This window comes from Cervus canadensis, chromosome 21, assembly GCF_019320065.1.
Source record: "Cervus canadensis isolate Bull #8, Minnesota chromosome 21, ASM1932006v1, whole genome shotgun sequence".
NCBI classification, from domain to species: domain Eukaryota; kingdom Metazoa; phylum Chordata; class Mammalia; order Artiodactyla; family Cervidae; genus Cervus; species Cervus canadensis.
The window spans coordinates 29818795-29840828 of NC_057406.1; the positions used below are offsets into that span (position 1 = coordinate 29818795).

Genomic DNA, 22034 nt, shown 5'->3' on the forward strand with positions numbered 1-22034 from the left:
TTCCTTTGTGACTCAGACAGTAAAGCATCTGCCTGCAATGCGGGAGACCTGGGTTAGATCCCTGGGTCGGGAAGATCCCCTGGAGAAGGAAATGGCAACCCACTCCAGTACTCTTGCCTGGAAAATTCCATGGATGGAGGAACCTGGTAGGTGACAGTCCATGGGATCGCAAAGAGTCGGACACGACTGAGCAACTTCACTCAGTTCCACTCCTAGAATAAACTGCATTTGGTCTCTTTCACTATTTTCATCTAGTTTGGATTACAAGGTTGTATTAGTCTTATAGGCATGAGTTAGGTAGCTTTCTTTTCTATTATTTGAAGTACTGTGTTTGGGAAAAGAGAGGAAGAGAGAAAGCAGGAAAATCTAGCACTCGAAAATTTGATAAAAACACATTTGTAAACCTCTCTGGACCTGTTGTTTTTTCAGAAGTTAGTAATGGTAGATGTGAAAGAATTTCGATATCCAATTTGATTTTTTAAAGATTATATATCACCATTTATTTTCTAAGTCTATCTTGTGAGAACTCAGAAAGCTTACTAAATAAAGGAAGCAAAACCTACAGATATTACAGAAGTTCAAATGATATTTTGTAGTGTCTGGCATACCCACTTATATAACACAGAAACAGCCTGTAAACATGAGTGCTCTTTTGTGACATATTTGTGATATGTGACTTTGGGAAGGAGGTAATGGTGGTGATGGGGGGCACATTACCTAAAAACTAAAAGTTAGGTTTTGATTTAGTTTTGTTTATTTGCTGTGACACATTAGCAAAATTACAGACATAATTATCAATATAGATATTACAACGTTTCTTCTACTAAATACTTAAATATTAAATAAGAGATCTCATACCGAATTAAGCTTTTTTTATACGAAACCTAGAAAGAGCTCAATTCTTTCTGGTGAAGAATTGTAGCCAGGAGCAAGCTACTTTTTTCACTACTATCCTCAAAATGATAAAAATTGCTGCTGTTTTTGCACTTAAGCTGGCAATGTGAATAGACAGTAGTAAATAAGATGATTGCTTACAGATGTGAGGAAACTCACTCTTTTTGGAAAATTGAAAACATCGACAACCTCAAACCTAGGCCACCCAACAAACTTCACAATCAATTGCTGGAGAAATGCTAAGGTTTACTTTATCTAGCACCACAATCTTTAAAAAAATAAATACTCCAAATATAAATAGCTAAAGCATTAAAGTCCCTTGAAATCTAAGATCCTAAGCAATGTTTATCAAAGCATGTTCCAGGAATTATACCCATCAACACATTTGAATGAATATTAAAAATGCAGATTTCTTGGCCTGCATCCCCTCCCCCATCCATGAAATCAGAAACTGTTGAGAGCTGCCAAGATTCTGCATTTTTAATGTTTCTGTTAGTATTTACCTTGCCACTCCTTTCCAGTAATTTTTCTACACAACAAGGCATGAGAAAATCTTTCCTAAAGCATGTTTAATCAGTTATCACCATCATCGACTACTTCACTGGAGATATTTTAGAAAGCCTTAAGTCCTACCTTCAAAAAATTTTATTCTTTATTTTTTAAAAAGGGATGGTTATATCTTACAGAGACTTTCATAAAATTTGTATTCTGAGCATACATTGATATAATTATATAAATAAAATTGATGTATTTATGAAGCTATGTGGAATAATTTTTCATTTCTATTTTGAACCTTTTATTTTTGTAAAAAGTATGTAAGCAAGCAGGCTTCCCAGGTTGTGTAGTGGTAAAGAATCTGCCTGCCAAAGCAGGAGATGGAAGAGATGCTGGCTTAATCCCTGGGTCAGGAAGATCTCCTGGAATAGGAAATGGCAACCCACTTCAGGATTCTTGCCTGAAAAATTCGATGAACAGAGGGGCCTGGTGGGCTACAGTCCATGGAGTCTGAAAGAGCTGGACACAACTGAGCATTTCATAATTTGAATTCATTTAAAGTGAAACTGTTCTGTTTATTTTTTTCTTCGGGGAATATCAGCTAAAGCAAGACTATATGAGGCATGTTTCAAGAGCAATGGGAAACAAATAGAGGTTTTAATAGAAAATGTTAACAAATGAAGAAAGAGTCATAAAGTTTACTTCAAAATCACCAAGGAAAATTTAAGAGTGCAACTATAGGGAGCCTTCTACAATTTGATTTATTGATAAAACACTTTAAAAAGGGCAAATAATTAAGGTGGATGAAAACAAGGTAGAACGGTTAGTTATTAAAGTATTTTGATAAAGGGATGAGATGATTGAAGTAATGAATCTCAGGATTGTTTCAACAGTCATTTCAGATTAAAGCAAAAAAAAAGACAAATGGTGGGAAAGATGGTGGGAGATGGTTTAGTCAAAACAAACATTGCCCAACTTGCCATAGACATTCATTCATTCAGTTATAGTCATTTAGTTATGATGATGACTTTCTAAGTTCTTAATTTATGAACATTTTATTCTTTTCCCCAAAGGGAATCTCTTAGTTATAGCATTTGTTAGCTACTTTGGAGCCAAGCTTCACAGGCCAAAAATAATTGGAGCTGGGTGCCTGATCATGGGAGTTGGAACATTGCTCATTGCAATGCCTCAGTTCTTCATGGAACAGTAAGTCTAAAGCAAACATCTTTTTCTTGTGTTAACCAACAACTGTATTGTCTCTCTTTTAATGAATACAATTAATTATTTGAGAAAATAATTCCTGGTCATTACAATAACCATGATAGTTTGTATCATGATAACCATGAAAATTTACATCTTATTTTATTACATGCACTTTGGGCAAAATTTCAAAATGCTTACAATTTTACTTATGATTTAATAAACTGTAAAAAAATGTTTTTCAATATACCACTATGTATGGATGTCAACATTATTTAAGGGAAATTTTCACAAATATGCCTTCATTCAAATGATTTAATACAGCTGTGGAAGCAAAGTTCTAAGTAAAGAAAAAGTAATGAGCATCAAATGAGTGTCGAATGGGTAATAAATGAATGCTACAGACAATATGCTGGATCGTGGGAAAATTGACTGGTAGATCCTTGACTGAGGGATACATTACCAACTGAAATAACTATTCAATATTCAAATATTATCTCACAGAGCTTTCTCAACAGAAGTGCAGTGTTTGTATTCTGTAAACTTGAAGCTTCCTGTTGATACTTTTGTTAGTAATTTTATCAGTACTTGCATACAACTTCAGTGGTTCTAAAGATTTCATCATATCATTTCATCTTCATGACAACCCATGAGGCAGGAGAGCACAGTGTATCCTTTTTTTCTTAGTTTAGAGCTAAGGACCATACCTAGAGAGTCTGGTGACCTTCCAAGTCTAGGTGTCTTATAATTACCGAACTGGATCCTTAAAACAGGCATTCTGATATCTTCTTCATACATATACATATTGCCTCTCTTCTCTGCCCATTGCCTACTGAGCCAAGTGACAAGCAAGAGGTTTTAAAGCAAGAGAATATTTTAGGAAATTATGTATCAGATAAATCTTTGATGACTGCCCACTCCAGACCACCATACCATGACATTTTAAAGCTGGAGAGATTTACAAATGATCTCCGTGTGCAAAGTTGCTTCAGTTGTGTCTGAGTCTGTAACTCTATTGAGTTGCTTGCCAGGGTCCTCTGCCCATGAGATTCTCCAGGCAAGAATACTGGAGTGGGTTGTCATGCCCTCCTCCAGGAGATCTTCCCGATCCAGGGATCGAACCTGTGTTTCTCACATCTCCTGCCTTGGCAGGCAGGTTCTTTACCACTAGTATCACCTGAGAAGCCCACAAATGATCTATCTAGTCCAAACTTTTTCTTGGTTTCCCAAGTCACTTATATAAATATAGCCTGATTTTGACATCCATATCCGATCTATAAAGACAGCTCACAGAATCCTTTGTGTAGAATCTTTCCTACCTATTTGGATGGTTTCTGTGACCCCTTTGTCTTTGTATGGCTTCAAGATTTCTGTCTACTCTTTAGACACCTATCTGACCTCCTTTCCATGGGGCAGAAGTGTCCTTAGGTCACTGAGATTCTACAAAGGTATTATATGCAGCCAGTGGGTAAGGAGGAGGCAAAGGAGAGGGCTGAGGAAATAGTCTGCAATCCCTCTAAGCTCTGCTTGATCCATTTCTGTGTTATCTATTCTAGTCATTGAACCTCCATGCAGCAATTTGCTCAGAGGGGGGAAAAAAAAGAGTTCCACTAAAAATATTAAAAAATTTGAAAGCAGTTACAGAAACTAGATAAATCCTTGACCTAACTCATTCTGAAGGGCATCAGTAGCTCAGAAGAAACGTGACCTTGGGCATATTACCTAGCCTGCCTAGACCTCAGTTTATGCATCTTAAAATACATATTATAGGTAATAAAACAATAGTTAGCTTGTAATATTGTTGAAGATATTCAGTGAGATGACACAGGTAAAATGCTTGCCAAGTTTCCTAACATAGCTAACAGCTGTGTCGTTCTTGTTGTGTATTATTATCAATCCTCCTTAGATAATTAAGCCACCTGGTTTTAACCAGAGATGGCAATGATTTATCTTAAAGCTGTTGCATTCAGATTAAGAATAGTGTCGCTTCAGTTCAGTTCAGTCGCTCAGTCGTGTCCAACTCTTTGCGACCCCATGAACTGCAGCACGCCAGCCCTCCCTGTCCATCACCAACTCCCGGAGTCCACCCAAACCCATGTCAATTGTGTCGGTGATGCCATCCAACCATCTCATCCTGTGTTGTCCCCTTCTCCTCCTGCCCTCAATCTTCCCCAGCATCAGAATCTTTTCAAATGAGCCAGCTCTTTGCATCAGGTGGCCAAAGTAGTGAAATTTCAGCTTCAACATCAGTCCCTCCAATGAACACCCAGGACTGATCTCCTTTAGGATGGACAGTGGATCTCCATGCAGTCCAAGGGACTCTCAAGAGTCTTCTCCAACACCACAGTTCAAAAGCATCAATTCTTCGGCACTCAGCTTTCTTTTTAGTCCAACTCTCACATCCATACATGACCACTGGAAAAACCACAGGCTTGACTAGACAGACCTTGTTGGCAAAGTAATGTGTCTGCTTTTTAATATGCTGTCTAGGTTGGCCATAACTTTCCTTCCAAGGAGCAAGTGTCTTTTAATTTCATGGCTGCAGTCACCATTGCAGTGATTTTGGAGCCCAGAAAAGTCAACCACTGTTTCCACTGTTTCCCCATCTATTTGCCATGAAGTGATGGGACCACATGCCATGATCATTGTCTCATGAATGTTGAGCTTTAAGCCAACTTTTTCACTCTCCTCTTTCACTTTCATCAAGAGGTTCTTTAGTTCTTCTTCACTTTCTGCCATAAGGGTGGTGTCATCTGCATATCTGAGGTTATTGATATTTTCCCTGGCAATCTTGATTCCAGCTTGTGCTTCCCCCAGCCCAGTGTTTCTCATGATGTACTCTGCATATAAGTTAAATAAGCAGGGTGACAATATACAGCCTTGATGTACTCCTTTTCCTATTTGGAAACAGTCTGTTGTTCTGTGTTCAGTTCTAACTGTTGCTTCCTGACCTGCATACAGGTTTCTCAAGAAGCAGGTCAGGTGGTCTGGTATTCCCATCTCTTTCAGAATTTTCCACAGTTTGTGGTGATCCACACAGTCAAAGGCTTTGGCATAGTCAATAAGGCAGAAATAGATGTTTTTCTGGAACTCTCTTTCTTTTTCCATGATCCAGCGGATGTTGGCAATTTGATCTCTGGTTCCTGCGCCTTTTCTAAAACCAGCTTGAACATCTGTAAGTTCATGGTTCACTTATTGCTGAAGCCTGGCTTGGAGAATTTTGAGCATTACTTTACTAGTGTGTGAGATGAGTGCAATTGTGCAGTAGTTTGAGCATTCTTTGGCATTGCCTTTCTTTGGGATTGAAATGAAAACTGACCTTTTCCAGTCCTGTGGCCACTGCTGAGTGTTGCTTCAAGTTGATGATAAATATACTGATACAAGAAAATCAGAAGGAGAAGTATATCTAAGAAGCCAATCAGGCTCGTGCTTAAAAATTAAAGACAGATTATTATCAACCACCTTTATATGTTGAAAGATACACTTGTTCATTTATTATTTAGCGGGTGCCAATTGCCTGGTGGGTTTTTCTGTTGGCTCAGATGGTACCATGCCAGACAATGGAGAAAAATCAAACAGAAAGAAAACCAAAACACCCCCCCTCCCTAAACACACACACACACACTTCTTTCCCTTATGAACTTACTCTCTACTGAGGATTATTATAATAAATTCTTTTCAACCTTTCACAGCATTAGTCACTAATTAGACACTTGTTCAAAATGTTAGTTTTTGTTCTTTCAATGATGACTATACTCTGCTTACCAGAAATTCCCTTGATGTCAAGAAAACCTAACATTAATTATGGATATGAATTATTAAGGGCCTACTCCCAACAGACTGTGTTCAGTTTCATGTGTGTTTGCTCATCTGACTCATGAATATGATAAATATATATTGATCACTGTTCTAGGTAACAGGAATAGAGTAGTGACAAAAATCTCTGCTGTCATGGATCTTATTAGAAAGAGACAGCAAGCAAACAAACAGATAAATAATGACATATGCTGGAAATGTTAAGTGCCATAGAGAAGAATAACCCAGGGAAGACACAGAAGAGTATGTGACGGGTTGCAGTTTAAGGCAGCGTTCTCGGGGGATGATTTACCAAGATGATGACTTTTGGGAAAAGCTGAAAGAGATAAGGGGAGTGCCACATAGACATCTGGGGAAGAAGATTCCAGGCTAAATGAACAGTGAATGTTTCTATAGCAGGAGGATGGAGTCAGGCATGATGTCAGCTGCAAGGACGAGCAAGAGGAAAGTGTGGGGGTGGGGTATAGAAGGAGACTTCAAGTTGATTCTCAAACCATGATGGACAATTAAATTGCCTGAAGCTCTTGGTAAAGTGTAGATTCTGAGTCAGTAGCTCTGGGTGGGTGTTGATATTCAGCTGGTGCAACACCTCTACAGACCCCACAACACAGGTAGTAAGGTCACCAATTATTGCAAGGACCATACCTTCTGAGAATGGGGTGAGAAGCCAGGCAAGAGATTTGAGCAGAATGACACAATCTGACATTTTTTTAAGGGATCTAGTACCTACTGCTCAGGAAAATAACTGGTGGGGCCGACGTGAAAGCAAAGAGACTATTTAGGAGGCCACTCTGCAACTTCATGCATCAGAATCAAGAATGTGTCAGTGGTGGGTGGAAGCTAGGACAGAACTAAAATCCCAGACTTAAAAACTTTTAAACCTGTATGCAGGTCAGGAAGCAACAGTTTGAACTGGACACGGAACAACACACTGGTTCCAAATAGGAAAAGGAGTACGTCAAGGCTGTATATTGTCACCCTCCTTATTTAACTTTTATGCAGAGTAAATCATGAGAAACACTGGGCTGGGGGAAGCACAAGCTGGAATCAAGATTGCCGGGAGAAATATCAATAACCTCAGATATGCAGATGACACCACCCTTATGGCAGAAAGTGAAGAAGAACTAAAGAGCCTCTTGATGAAAGTGAAAGAGGAGAGTGAAAAAGTTGACTTAAAGCTCAACATTCATGAGATATGATCATGGCATGTGGTCCCATCACTTCATGGCAAATAGATGGGGAAAAGTGGAAACAGTGGCTGACTTTATTTTTCTGGGCTCCAAAATCACTGCAGATGGTGACTGCAGCCATGAAATTAAAAGACTCTTGCTCCTTGGAAGGGAAGTTATGACCAACCTAGACAGCATGTTTAAAAGCAGAGACATCACTTTGCCAACAAAGGCCCATATAGTCAAAGCTATGGTTTTTCAATAGCCATGTATGGATGTGAGAGCTGGCCTATAAAGAGGGCTGAGTGCAGAAGAATTGATGTTTTTGAACTGTGGTGTTGGAGAAGACTCTTGAGAGTCCCTTGGACTGCAAGGAGATCCAACCAGTCCATCCTAAAGGAGATCAGTCCTGAGTGTTCATTGGAAGGACTGATGTTAAAACTGAAACACCAGTATTTTGGCCACCTGATGTGAAGAGCTGACTCATTTGAAAAGACCCTGATGTTGGGAAAGATTTAAGGCCGGAGGAGAAGGGGACGACAGAGGATGAGATGGTTGGATGGCATCACTGACTCAATGGACATGAGTTTGGGTAAACTCTGGGGATTGGTGATGGACAGGGAGGCCTGGCGTGCTGAGGTTCATGGGGTTGCAAAGAGTCGGACATGACTGAGCAAGGGAATTGAACTGAATACCACTGGCCCCCTGTTCAACCACTTCTTTGTTTCCTTATACAATAGAGCCTAAATAAGCACAGACCACATCTATAGCCCCCATCTTATAACTAAGAAAGCTGAAATTTGAAAAAGTTGTCATAGTATTTAGTGACAAAAGTGACATTTCATAAAATTCTATTAATTCAAGATCTAAATAATTTTATATGCAGCAGCTGCCTTCTGATAAAAAGAAAGCTCAAATAACTAAAAACTTAAAAAAAAATACTACCTAATTGCTATTGATAGTCATTTTAAGAGCATTTAGGTTTTATATTGGGTTAGTCAAAAAGTCCATTGGGTTTTTCCATAACCATCTCATGGAGAAACTCACATGAACTTTTGGCCAACTCAATAATAATCCCTGGTATCTCTGGAATTATATTAAAAAAAGAAAATTATATTTACCATGAATTTAATGCTAAATGTTCTCCTGTGTAGCTAATAATTTTTAAAATTTATTCTCATTAAATAGTTCTTTTTTAAATTTTTCTGAGGTTTATTATAAAAATATTCAGACATATAAAAAATAACTTAAAAGAATTGCACAGGAACATCCAAACACCCAACACCTGAGATGTTACTTGTCTTTGTAACTTAGGAAACCTATTTTGGTCAAGGATTCATTTGATAAAAGTGCCAAAACTCTGAACCTCTTCCCTTAAATACATATATACAAAAATATTTTTATTTTTCCAATGGGGTTCGTAGACCCATTGAGGTGTAGGTTATGCGACACTGATATTCACTGTATGCTTAGTTACTCAGTCATATTCGACTTTTTGTGACCCCATGGACTGTAGGCCTCCAGGCTCCTCTGTCCACGGGATTCTCCAGGCAAGAATACTGGAGTGGATTGCCATGCCCCCATCTAGCAGATTTTCCCACCCCAGGGTTTGAACCAAGGTCTCCTGCATTGCAAGTGAATTCTTTACCATCTGATCCACAAGGGAAGCCATGATATGAGATAAGCCATTTATTAACCTGAATATGTTAACAAGTCAATACATCTTGACCTTACTGTGTTAAACAGCTTTAAACTATTACTATTTTAAGCATTATGATGATGATTAGCCATTAGTCACATAATGCCTGAACAAAATGAGAATCAATGTGATGCGATTCCTTTCATCAGTTACCTCTGCCCTGAATGGTGCTTGTGGAGCAGAAAAATCGACTTCTGAAGGGTAATTTGAGAAGCAGTATGGTGCTATGACAAACCTAGATAGCATATGAAAAAGCAGAGACATCACTTTGCCAACAAAGGCCCGTATAGTCAAAGCTATGGTTTTTCAGTAGTCATGTATGGATGTGAGAGTTGGACTATAAAGAGGGCTGAGCACAGAAGAATTGATGCTTTTGAACTGTGGTGTTGGAGAAGACTCTTGAGAGTCCCTTGGACTGCAAGGAGATCCAACGAAAAGCATAGCATACTACAGTCCATTGGCTTGTAAAAGTTGGACACAACTTAGCAACTGAACAAAAACAACAGTGGTGCTGGGGAGCTGTAGATGGAATGATCACAATCCTACCATCTGGCATTGGCTCCTCAATCTAGCTGCCATAGTAACCTTATAAACAGAGAACATTAGAAATAACTTATAGCCAGATTAATAAAATGAAGACTAGGATACTGTCTGGATAAAGAGTTCAAAAAGCCCAAGTATCATTCTCAGTTCTCTAGAATCAACATTCCAGGTGTTCTACTAAATTTACAACTACAAGTACAGTATGTCAATAACCATAATTGTTAATTATTGCTTTCAGAGATAAGCATGATTTTATAGAATTTTCAATATTTTTTCACCAACAGAGTAGGTGATTTATAGTTATTATTTTATATTAAAATGAGCCTCTCTAAATCATTCTTTTATTATCTTTCATGACACTGTGCAGTTGGTTCAGATATAGTGTAATATATGTGAAGCAGATATTCTAGCACTCTCTTCAGAAAACTGTACTGTTAAATGCTGGTTTGATTTAGTGATATAGATTCAGGGAAAGCTGTAGATTCAAACAGGTGTCCTAGTGAGTCAAGTAGTATACTTATAATATTTTTCACAAGATGCTAAGAAAATGTTCTTTTTATACAGGTACAAATATGAAAGGTATTCTGTTTCCAATTCCACTCTCAGCATCTCTCCATGTCTCCTGGATTCAAACAATTCATTACCAATTCCAGTTGTGGAAAAATCACAATCCAAAATAAACAATGGTAAGATAATTATTTTTGACTTGAGTAAACAAGTACTTTTAGTCTTTATAGGTGATTTAGCATGCACTATATGATTTTTGCTGTCAAAAACTTTACTACTTAAATTGAGATATTATAGTACCATTAAAAAAAATCATAGAATATAAAGCTGAAGCTCCAATGTCTTGGCCCCCTGATGTGAAGAGTCAACTCATTGGAAAAGACCCTGATGCTAGGAAAGATTGAGTGCAGGAGAAGGGGGCCAACAGAGGATGAAATGGTTGGATGGCACCATCAACTCAATGAACATGAGTTTGAGCAAACCCTGGGAGATAGTGAAGGCCAGGGAAATCTGGTGTGCTGCAGTTCATGGCATCGCAAAGAATCAGACACAACTTAGTGACTGAACAGCAAAAACAAAAGCAGTATATGATGAGATCTTAAGAAAATACTCAGAAAATCAAATATTATGGAAAGATGGTGCATTAATTGCTAGTGACTGGGAAAGTTTACAGCAGTTCTAAATAATGTGTACTGTGAAACAGGGTAAAACAAGTTTAATGTACAAATCTGATATAAAGTATTTATTTTTTTCCCCAAACACAGTTTAATTTTTGTGTTCAGCCCCTTTTCATCAAAATGGCAAAAACATGATGTCAGTCAATTTGTCCCTAATCTCTACCCACGTCCCCAGGGGTAGCTTACATTCTAAGGAGCTTACATAATGGTAAAGGGGGAAATTGTGGGAGGGGAGGTCTTGCTGTTATCAGCCCTCTGTCAGCCTAAATATTTAAAATCCTTCTGGCCACAGTGTCTGTTCATATACATCATCTTGGGGTCATCTTATGTCCACATTCGTGTCCTTTTTAGCATAGCAGCTCTTTGATGCAAAAGTGACCATCATGGAAACATGGAAATAATTCTACTTTCTACACAAGATAGGATTTGGGGAATTTTGTGAACATATCCAGAGTTCCATGTGGCTGACCTACACTGCACAGCAAGGCTATGTGTAGGCCATGCTTGGGAGCATGGGAACCATCTCTTCTATGTTACTCTAGGCATTGGAAGCCCTGGGAAGGGGCAGGGGCAAGGATGCTTAGCGACACTGCATTTCATCCTTGGGATCTTGTTATCTCCCTGGCTCTACCTGGCCATGGTGGCACAGGTTTCCTCACTCATGGAGCCCATGAATCTACTCACAGGTCTTTGCCACGTCTCTGGGATGCTGCACTGGTGGACACTCAAATCCTCTCTCCCCACGACCTTTAGCATCAGTAGGCTCAACCCTTCCTCTCCACTACCCTCATCTCTCTCCTTCTCCTAGGCTGTGGAATCCACTTCTATAGAGGCAGTGTGGAAGCCCTTCTTTTATATATTTGCTATCCATCTAAATCTTTTATCTACACCATAAAATTTTCTCACTCCCCTGATGTCCTCATTGATGCTTTCCTTTGAGATGTCCTTTTTCTGGCCAATGAACCAGAGAGGTCTGACTCTGAATGAAAGCAAGGATAGGAGAATTAAAAGAAATACTGATATATGAGGAGAAAAATGCGGCTGGTCATATACATGTAAAAGGTTTATCCTATCCTGCTGTATGAAAAGAAGGTATTCTATAAGAAAAGCAAAGCATGAAAGAAGGCAAGAGATACATTCAGGAGAATGTATGTAAATCAGTGAATGAGACCAGAGGGATTGTTCATGTAAGAATATAACAGATATTTGGACCTTAAAAAAGGCTGAGTGCCAAATAATTGATGCTTTTGAACTCTGGTGCCGGAGAAGACTCTTGAGAGTCCATTGGACAGCAAGGAGATCAAACCAATCAACTCTAAAAGATATCAATCCTGAATGTTCACCGGAAGAACTGATGCTGAAGCTGAAGCTCCGATACTTTGGCCATCTGATGAGAAAAGACGACTCATTGGAAAAGATCTGATGCTGGGAAAGATTGAGGGCAAGAGAAGAAGGGGGCAAAAGAGGATAAGATGGCATCACCGACTCAATGGACATGAGTTTGAGCAAACTCTGGGAAATAATGAAGGACAGGGAAGCCTGGTATACTGAAGTCCACAGGATTGCAGAGTCAGACATGACTTAGCCACTGAACAACAAAAGTTTAATTCAGTTTAATTCAGATCCACACAAAGAAGCAAGGAGACAGACTAAAGGATTTAGACTTTGGTCTGTACATAATGTACAGTCATTGAAGATATTTGGGTTTGGTTTTGACAATCAAGGGAGAGACATGCTATAAGTGACAATGAGTGTGTGTTTGTGACTCTGTGACTTCATGGACTGTAGCCTGCCAGGATCCTCTGTCCTTGGAATTTTCCAGGCAAGAATACTGGAGTGGGCTGCCATTTGCTTCTCCAGGGGATCTTCCTGAAAAGCAATCAAACCTGCATCTCTTGTGTCACCTGCATCGGCAAGCAGTTTCTCTGTCATTGTACCACCCAGGAAGCCCATAAATGGCAATACAACTAATATTTAAACCTTTCATATTAAAAAGAGAAATGTAGGGTTTAGGGGTGGGGGGTGAAGTTTTTTAATGTAAAGATACAAAATTATTAGGCAGGTACAGAATATATGACTCATAAATCAATGCTTTTCTTTCCTTTAAATGAAATCCTGTTCCCTTAAAGTCATAGATATATACAAACCTTAGATACAGTGGACACAAGTATATCCTAAAGGGGTTAGCAGGGTAAATAGAGGACTCATCTCAAAAATGCTTTGCACACAAACCCCATTTCCTCCAAATATTTTAGAGCAGAGCTGTCTACCAGAACTTCTGTAGTGATGGGAATGTTCTATATCTATGGTATCCACTGGTGCCTCAGACGGTAAAGAATCTGCCTGCAATGCAGGAAACCCAGGTTCGATCCCTGGGTCAGCAAGATCCCCTGGAGGAGGGCATGGCTACCCACTCTAGTATTGTTGCCTGGAGAATCCCATGGACAGAGGAGCCTGACAGGCTACAGCCCATCGGGTTGCAAAGAGTTGGACACAACTGAGTGACTAAGACATACACATACACATAGTAGCTATTAGCCCCATGTGACTATTGAGTACTTAAAGTATAACCAGTGAGACTGAGGAATTGAATTTTTAATTTCATGTAATTTTAATTAATCAATTCCAGTGGCCACATGTGACTTGTGGCCACTGTATTGGAAAGCCCAGAGCTAAAGTGTCTACACTTATCTACAAGACTCCTCTATCAACAATAATAGAATCCCCCAAAGGCAGGGCTGAAATTGACACTGGAATCAATGTTGAAAAAGAAGTCCCATTATATCTGGGAGAGTGAAATAAAAATCCAGAGAAGTTAAGTGCAATATCCCTGGTCACTTGGCTACATTTCTAGGAAAGGCAAAATCAGAACTAAATGTCACATGATTACACAATAATCTTTTATGTCACAAAGTCTGATTCATCCACACAAAAGCATTCACCCCAATTTTTAATAACCCACACTTCACTTTCAAAAATTACTTTCAAAGTTACTATAAGAGAAAATATCTCCGACCTCATAAGATTCTTAGGATAATTCAATTTGAAAAAGTCTGCAAACCACTTAGCTCGGTGCTTGCCAGAAAGTGGTGATTGTTGGAGGTAGTTAATATTGACACTTTTGTTAAAGTCACCTAACTATTTAATTATGATATGGGGAGTAATTATTCTACTTCACATGATCATATTAAGACATGACTTTTATGAAAGTATTTTAAACATTTTAGCTTTGAATTTCCCTCTAAAAATAATATCAGAAGCTTATCTCTTTTTGGAATTGTTATACCACTAAAGCATGAGAGTGTCAGTCCCTCAGTCATATCCAACTCTTTGCGACCCCATGGACTGCAACCTTCTGGACTCCACTGTGCATGGAATTCTCCAAGCAAGGATACTGGAGTGGAGAGCCATTCCCTACACCAGGGCATCTTCCAGACTCTGGGATTGAACCTGGGTCTCCTGCATTGCAGGCAGATCCTTTACTGTCTGAGCCACCAAGTATGGTTTTTAAGTTTTATATGAATTTGTTTCTGAAATGTGAGCCCTTAACATGTCTGTTCACTATCAAAGAATTTAGTTGTAGGCAATGATGCTAAAATTTGAAGTATCGCCCATATAAAATTTGAAATTCAGATAAACCTTCATCACCAATAAAATTGCAGGTGATTTCTGTTGCAAAATAGAAAGTTTAAAGATTAAGGCAAGAAAAGCCTTTGTTCAAATTTTTCTATTTTTGTCCCAGACTGGACATTGTATGTTACTGAAGTACAGGAATTCAAATAATCCAGTAGAAATATGAAATAAAAAGAAAGAAAATAAGAAATAAGGAGAACAATAGATTTCCTTGGTCAGTTTCTGGGGGATTTACACTACCTAAAATATGTTGCTCAAACTCCTATCAGTCGATTTATTGCTGATTTCACTTCTGCATTCTCATGCATCTTTAGGACAACTTGTAGACATGTAGAATAAATGTTTAACTTCAATAGTGATTGAATTTCAATCCTCTTATTTGTTTTCCTTTTAAGAATGTCAAATTGATGCCAGCTCCTCCATGTGGGTTTACGTCTTCCTGGGAAACCTTCTTCGTGGATTTGGAGAAACTCCCATTCAGCCTCTAGGCATTGCCTACCTTGATGATTTTGCTAGCCAGGACAATGCGGCTTTCTACATTGGTAATTCCCGCCTCATTCATCTTTCTGGGGTACAGGATACCTGGTTTTCTCGACTCTATTCTCAACTAAATAGAGTGTGGAAGGTTTTATATTTCATATCTAACTCCTCTATTCAGTTCACACTTTTCTGAAGTTCACACTGAGGGTTTGCATAGTGAAGAAACTTCAGTTAAAAGGACCTATTGCATTAGGGAAAGAAAATCGAATTAAAAGAAATTATCTGTGAGATCAACTGCTGTGGTGTATGACCTGTATCTTTATGGATACAGAAGAAGGACAAGAGCCATGCCTGAGCCACTCTTTTCTAGAACAGGTCCCAGTGCATAGAATAGTGGCTAAAATCTCAAAAACAAAAATATGTGTGTTCGGTCATTCAGTCATGTCCAACTCTTTTCCACCCCATGGACCATACCCCGCCAGACTCCTCTGTTTTGGGCTTTTTCAGACAAGAATACTGGAGTGGGTTTGCAATTTCCTCCTCCAGGATTTCTTCCTGACCCAAAACAAAAATTTGGCAATTCCAAAGCCAGGTGAATCAAAGCAGCGTTTATTGAGTGCCTCTTATGTTCTGGAAGCTAAATTTGTTCTGTTTCACACATTAGTCTTGGTTTCTGGGGGTTTTGATCTTCTGAGGGTTTCACCTTCAGAGACAGAAGGACAAGATTTAAATTCATTAAGGCAGTGGGGGTGGGGGGGTGGCGCTGTGCCTGAATGGAGGAGCTTGGTGGGCCCCAGTCCATGGGGTCGCCAAGAGTTGGACATGATGAACGATTTCACTCACTTAACTATAGGTAGGTATAGTTCTGTCCTGGCTAGTCACATGGAATTCCAGAGGGTTCTGATGACAGCCAAGAATGCTGTATGTAGTTAAAAACGGGGCACCTGTTCTAATGGGAAGCTGCAGCACAGATCAGGATGTAGAACAGAAGCTCCAACACATGTGTTAGGACATTACTCTGGGGACCGGAAGAAAGATTGTCGCCAGGAGATGCACATAGGTGTCAACGTGTCCCTGTTCTGTCCAGTAGCTCAGAGGCTGCTCTCTCCCCTTCGTCCTCTTCTCTATTCTGTAAAAGATCCAGTATGAATTTCCCAGGTGGCTCAGTGTTAAGGAATTTGCTTGCCAACGCAGGAGCCACAGAAGATATGGGTTCAATCCCAGGTTTAGGAAGATTCTCTGGAGGAGGAAATGGCAACCCACTCCAGTATTTTTGCATGCGAAATCCTATGGACAGAGAAGACTGGTGGGCTACAGTCCACAGGGTCATAAAAGAGTTGGATATGACTTAGTGACTAAACAACAATAACAACAAAACTGAGGTCTAGAAAGTTTAGGAAGAGTGCCAAAGACCACAAGACTGAGGACTCAGCCCTTAGCCCAGATGTGGTTCTTTTTCCACTGCACAGTGTGACACTGTGGGGACCCGCTGCTCAGCTGGACTGATATGTCCTGCCCTCCACCTACAGCCCCTGGGGTCACAGAGAGTCAGACACTACTGAGCATACATGCATACACGCAATTGCTATTTACTCCTCCAGTTAATCTCCCAGGGATATGCGCAATACAGTCTGTGATGAAATAAAAGGCAGATGGGTAATATTTTGCAAGGATAGCAGACTTTCTGGTTACTAGAAATGATGTCATTGAGGAAATCTGCTCCAGCTACCTGGAGCTCCCCAGGTGGGTCAGGAGCATTACAGAGTGCACCTCTTCCCTCTCTCAAGTCAAGCTCCTTTGCATGAGCTGCATAGTTACTGTGTTCACAGGTGATCCCCTGGAAGCTCTAACACAAGCTCTTTCCCATCAAGATGGAAGAAATCAATGTTAATGTTGAAGACCATAAAAGGTTTTTGAAAGACTGTCAGAACAGTATAATTCTGATTTTTATCACTAGGGGGAATCCAATCCTAGGGAGTAAAATTTGTTCCATTTGCCAAAATTAGCTGAGTCTTAGTGTTATTATCTTACTAAAAGGTAATTAATGCCTTAAAGATGCTCATTCTTCTTCCAACACTGAGAAGAAGTTATTTCCGGATTCAGTGAGGTTGAAAAGTTGACAAATTAAGTACACTTAAGGGAAGAGTTGATGAAATATTTTCAGTGACTAACTGGATCTCATGCATGTTTCCTGTTTAAAATCTTATTAATGTACAAAAGCAAAGAAATGGTACTTTTGTATTTTGTAGGATGTGTGCAGACAGTTGCAATTATAGGACCAATCTTTGGCTTCCTGTTAGGCTCGTTATGTGCCAAACTGTATGTTGACATTGGCTTTGTAAATCTAGGTAAGGAAGTTTATTTCTATTTATTCATCTATTTTAGTTACTGTAATTTTTAATGGGAATAGTGTCAAAAATATCAAATTGTCTTTTTACAAAATGATAGGATGGTAGTCTTTCATAAAATGAAAATACTCCTTGGAAACTTACTACTTATACAATTATCACACACATTAATAAATGGAACATGAAAAATAGGTGGTGATTACAACCAGATGAACCATAGTTTGTTAATCAGTTGTATCATTTCCCACTTCTGGTTTCCCAGTTTAAAGACATTCAAGCTTAGTTAAGACTAACAACTGTAGCTTCTTACAGGCTTCAGGTGAATCAACATTTACTACAGTCACATCAATTAATAACATATTTCTGGACTTTCCAAAAAGGCCAACAATTGAAAGTCTCTGGCAACTAAAATTCCTTTCTTTAACGTACAAATCTTTTTTAGCTGAAGAAACTTTATAGTGAGACTAACTTTCCTTCTGGAGGAATGCTTGTGGAGGGAATAAATGAGGACTTCATCTCTCCATAGCTGTTAATTTGTTTCTTTCCTTATAAGATGTAGGCCCTAGACATACATAGAAATTATCTGTTTTCCTGAAGAATTCCTAGAAAGCAGTTAAAAACAAGAAAACAAATTTTAGTTTTAAAAATTTTGGAATCACCTTGTCACTAGTGTGTGCTACAAATGATTGTTATGTGTTACAATAGAATGAAAAACACTTGAGCTAGCTATTCTTTTTTAATCAAATAACTGGAATATGCATTCCAGAAATTTTGTTTATTCATTTATTACTCCTCACATTTATTTCATGTCTACTCTAACTCAAGTGATGTTCTACCAAAGTGAACAAAACAGTTGATTCCTTGACTTCATGACGTTTAAAATCTGGTCATGGCTGATATAGATAAGAAAGCGTTGGCATGATGAGAGGTACCAAGGAAAATTGTGAAAAGGAAGCAATGAACATGCAGTGATAACTAAATCAAACATTTCACTGAGTATAATGTAGTGCTGATCAAGCCTAATTGTCAAAGGATTCTCATAGAGTGTAATAGAGTTAGAGTACAATAGTGTGTTTCATACGTTCTTATATATATATTTAAAAAAAAACTTTATTTGCTTAAAATACATTTGTCAATGCTTACATTTCAGTCAAATAAGAAACAGTATCAAAAATTTTATAATGAATAAATATTGATGTTTAATTATTAAAGCATATACAAATCTTGTTTCAGAACTAGAATATCTCTGAAATATTACTAATCATCATTTAATAAATAACATTCTGAGTGGCTCAGACTAGATTTGGGCCTAAGCATATAGGGTCTTTTTCTTTCAGTAAAATTCTAGACATTCAATGTGTAAATCAGATGAAAATGGCACTCATGTTGGAGAGGTAGCAGAAGGCTTTAAACCCTCCTAAGTCTTTCTCGCGTGTTGCTTTCCTCCTGTCATAGATCCGGGGGTCCCTCTGCAGAAGCCCAGAGCAGAGTAAGAACCCCTTCAGGACTGTGGATTCTATATTTTTAATCTAAGGAACAAAAGAGAAATAATTGTGCTCTGAAGACATCTTCTTTCCTTTAAAAATCAAGATCATGATAATGTTCAGTTCAGTTCAGTCACTCAGTCATGTCCAACTCTTTGCGACCCCATGAACCGCAGCACGCCAGGCCTCCCCGTCCATCACCAACTCCCGGAGTTCACCCAAACCCATGTCCATTTGGTCGGTGATGCTATCCAACTAGCTCATCCTCTGTCATCCCCTTCTTCTCCTGCCTTCAATCTTTCCCAGCACCAGCATCTTTTCCAATGAGTCAACTCTTCGCATGAGGTGGCCAAAGTATTGGAGTTTCAGCTTCAGAATCAGTCCTTCCAGTGAATATTCAGGACTGATTTCCTTTAGGATGGACTGGTTTGAACTCCTTGCAGTCCAAAGGACTCTGAAGAGTCTTCTCTAGCACCGCAGTTCAAAAGCACCAATTCTTCAGCGCTCAGCTTTCTTTATAGTCCAACTCTCACATCCATACCTGACCACTGGAAAAACCACAGCCTTGACTAGACGGACCTTTGTTGACAAAGTAGTGTCTCTGCTTTTCAATAGGCTGTCTAGGTTGGTCATAACTTTCCTTCCAAGGAGTAAGCGTCTTTTAATTTCATGGCTGCAATCACCATCTGCAGTGATTTTGGAGCCCAGAAAAATAATGTCAGCCACTGTTTCCACTGTCTTCCCATCTATTTGCCATGAAGTGATGGGACCGGATGCCATGATCTTAGTTTTCTGAATGTTAAGCTTTAAGCCAACTTTTCACTCTCCTCTTTCACTTTCATCAAGAGGCTCTTTAGTTCTTCTTCACTTTCTGCCATAAGGGTGGTGTCATCTGCATATCTGAGGTTATTGATATTTCTCCCGGCAATCTTGATTCCAGCTTGTGCTTCCCCCAGCCCAGCATTTCTCATGATGTACTCTGCATATAAGTTAAATAAGCAGGGTGACAATATACAGCTTTGATGTACTCCATTTCCTATTTGGAACCAGTCTGTTCCATGTCCAGTTCTAACTGTTGCTTCCTGACCTGCATACAGATTTCTCAAGAGGCAGGTCAGGTGGTCTGGTATTCCTATCTCTTTCAGAATTTTCCAGTTTATTGTGATCCACACAATCAAAGGCTTTGGCATAGTCAATAAAGCAGAAATAGATGTTTTTCTGGAACTCTCTTGCTTTTTCAATGATCCAGCGGATGTTGGCAATTTGATATCTGGTTCCTCTGCCTTTTCTAAAACCAGCTTGAACATCTGTAAGTTCATGGTTCACGTATTGCTAAAGCCTGGCTTGGAGAATTTTGAACATTACTTCACTAGCGTGTGAGATGAGTGCAACAGTGTGGTAGTGTGAGCATTCTTTGGCATTGCCTTTCTTTGAGATTGGAATGAAAACTTACCTTTTCCAGTCCTGTGGCTACTGCTGAGTTTTCCAAATTTGCTGGCGTATTGAGTGCAGCACTTTCACAGCAGCATGTTTTAGGATTTGAAATAGCTCAACTGGAATTCCATCACCTCCATTAGCTTTGTTCGTAGTGATGCTTCCTAAGGCCCATTTGACTTCGCATTCCAGGATGTCTGGCTCTAAGTGAGTGATCACACCATCATGATTATCTGGGTCATGGAGATCTTTTTTGTACAGTTCTTCTGTGTATTCTTGCCCCCTCTTCTTAATATCTTCTGCTTCTGTTAGGTCCCTACCATTTCTGTCCTTTATTGAGCCCATCTTTGCATGAAATATTCCCTTGGTATCTCTCATTTTCTTGAAGAGATCTCTAGTCTTTCCCATTCTATTGTTTCCCTCTATTTCTTTGCATTGATCACTGAGGAAGGCTTGTCTTATCTCTCCTTGCTATTCTTTGGAACTCTGCATTCAAATGGGAATATCTTTCCTTTTCTCCTTTGCTTTTCACATCTATTTGTAAGGCCTCCTCAGACAGCCATTTTGCTTTTTTGCATTTCTTTTTCTTGGAGATGGTCTTGATTCCTGTCTCCTGTACAATGTCATGAATCTCCGTCCATAGTTCATCAGGCATATGTTCAGATTAGAAAAAAAGTTGTCATGTATGAATTATTATGTATTTTTATGATGTGATAGAGCTAATGCTAGGATTTTAAGAGTCTTATTTAATGCACTAGCTTTGCTGTATATGTTCTCTAGCCACCCTGTCTGTTTTTCAGATGATATAACCATCACTCCAAAGGACCCGCAGTGGGTGGGTGCCTGGTGGCTTGGCTACCTCATAGCAGGAAGCATCACTCTTCTGGCAGCTGTGCCTTTCTGGTGTTTACCAAGGACTCTACCAAGACCCAGGAGCAGAGAGGACTCCAGTTCCTCCTCTGAGAAATCTAAGTTTATTATGGATGATCACACAGACTACCAAACACCTCCTGGAGAAAAAGCAAAAATCATGGAAATGGCAAGAGGTAAGCCCGATTCTCTTTGGTTCTGAAGCACTTTCCATATTCCTGTTGAAATTTTCGAGGTGATCTATAAACAATACTTCTTTCTCCACTTCATGTGTTCAGAAAAAAAAATTGAGAAACTATACAGGAAGCCAGGCTTCCCATGTGGCACAGTGGTAAAGAATTTGTCTGCCAATGAAGGGGACGCAGGAGACTTCAGAGTTTGATCCCTGGATCAGTAAGCTCCCCTAGAGGCAGAAATGGCAAGTCACTCCAGTATTCTTGCCTGGGAAATTCCATGGACAGAGGAACCTGTTGGGCTACAGTTCATAAGGTTGCAAAGAGTTGGATACAACTGAGCACAGGAAGAAGAAATGAAGATTATTAAAAAATCTTTGCTGCCATCTCCGCCCTTACACCTCCTCCGTGTAGACCTTGCAAACAGCCCTCCTGGGAGGGCTGCTTCACATTAGTCTGCATGGTCAGAAAAAACCTTCAGGGCTTGTGGCAATTGACAGATAACATCCACCCACTTGAGAATGCACACCACTGCATGTGTCCCACCAATGATCAAAGGAGTGAGTGTGGTGTGGGGCCAAAGGTCAGACAAGTGCTAGTGAATTCCCTTCC

General features: G+C 39.3%; 1 protein-coding gene across 5 annotated transcripts in view; it reads left to right on the plus strand.

Moving 5' to 3' along the window:
• SLCO1C1 (solute carrier organic anion transporter family member 1C1) overlaps window positions 1-22034 on the plus strand; it is a 77619-nt gene that overhangs the window by 22228 nt on the left and 33357 nt on the right. For all 5 annotated transcript variants that reach the window (XM_043441701.1, XM_043441700.1, XM_043441704.1 and 2 more), the window contains 5 exons: window positions 2463-2595; window positions 10381-10502; window positions 15029-15175; window positions 17363-17461; window positions 21180-21425. In XM_043441701.1, the coding sequence (XP_043297636.1) occupies window positions 2463-2595; window positions 10381-10502; window positions 15029-15175; window positions 17363-17461; window positions 21180-21425 (747 nt within the window). The remainder of the gene's footprint in view (window positions 1-2462; window positions 2596-10380; window positions 10503-15028; window positions 15176-17362; window positions 17462-21179; window positions 21426-22034) is intronic.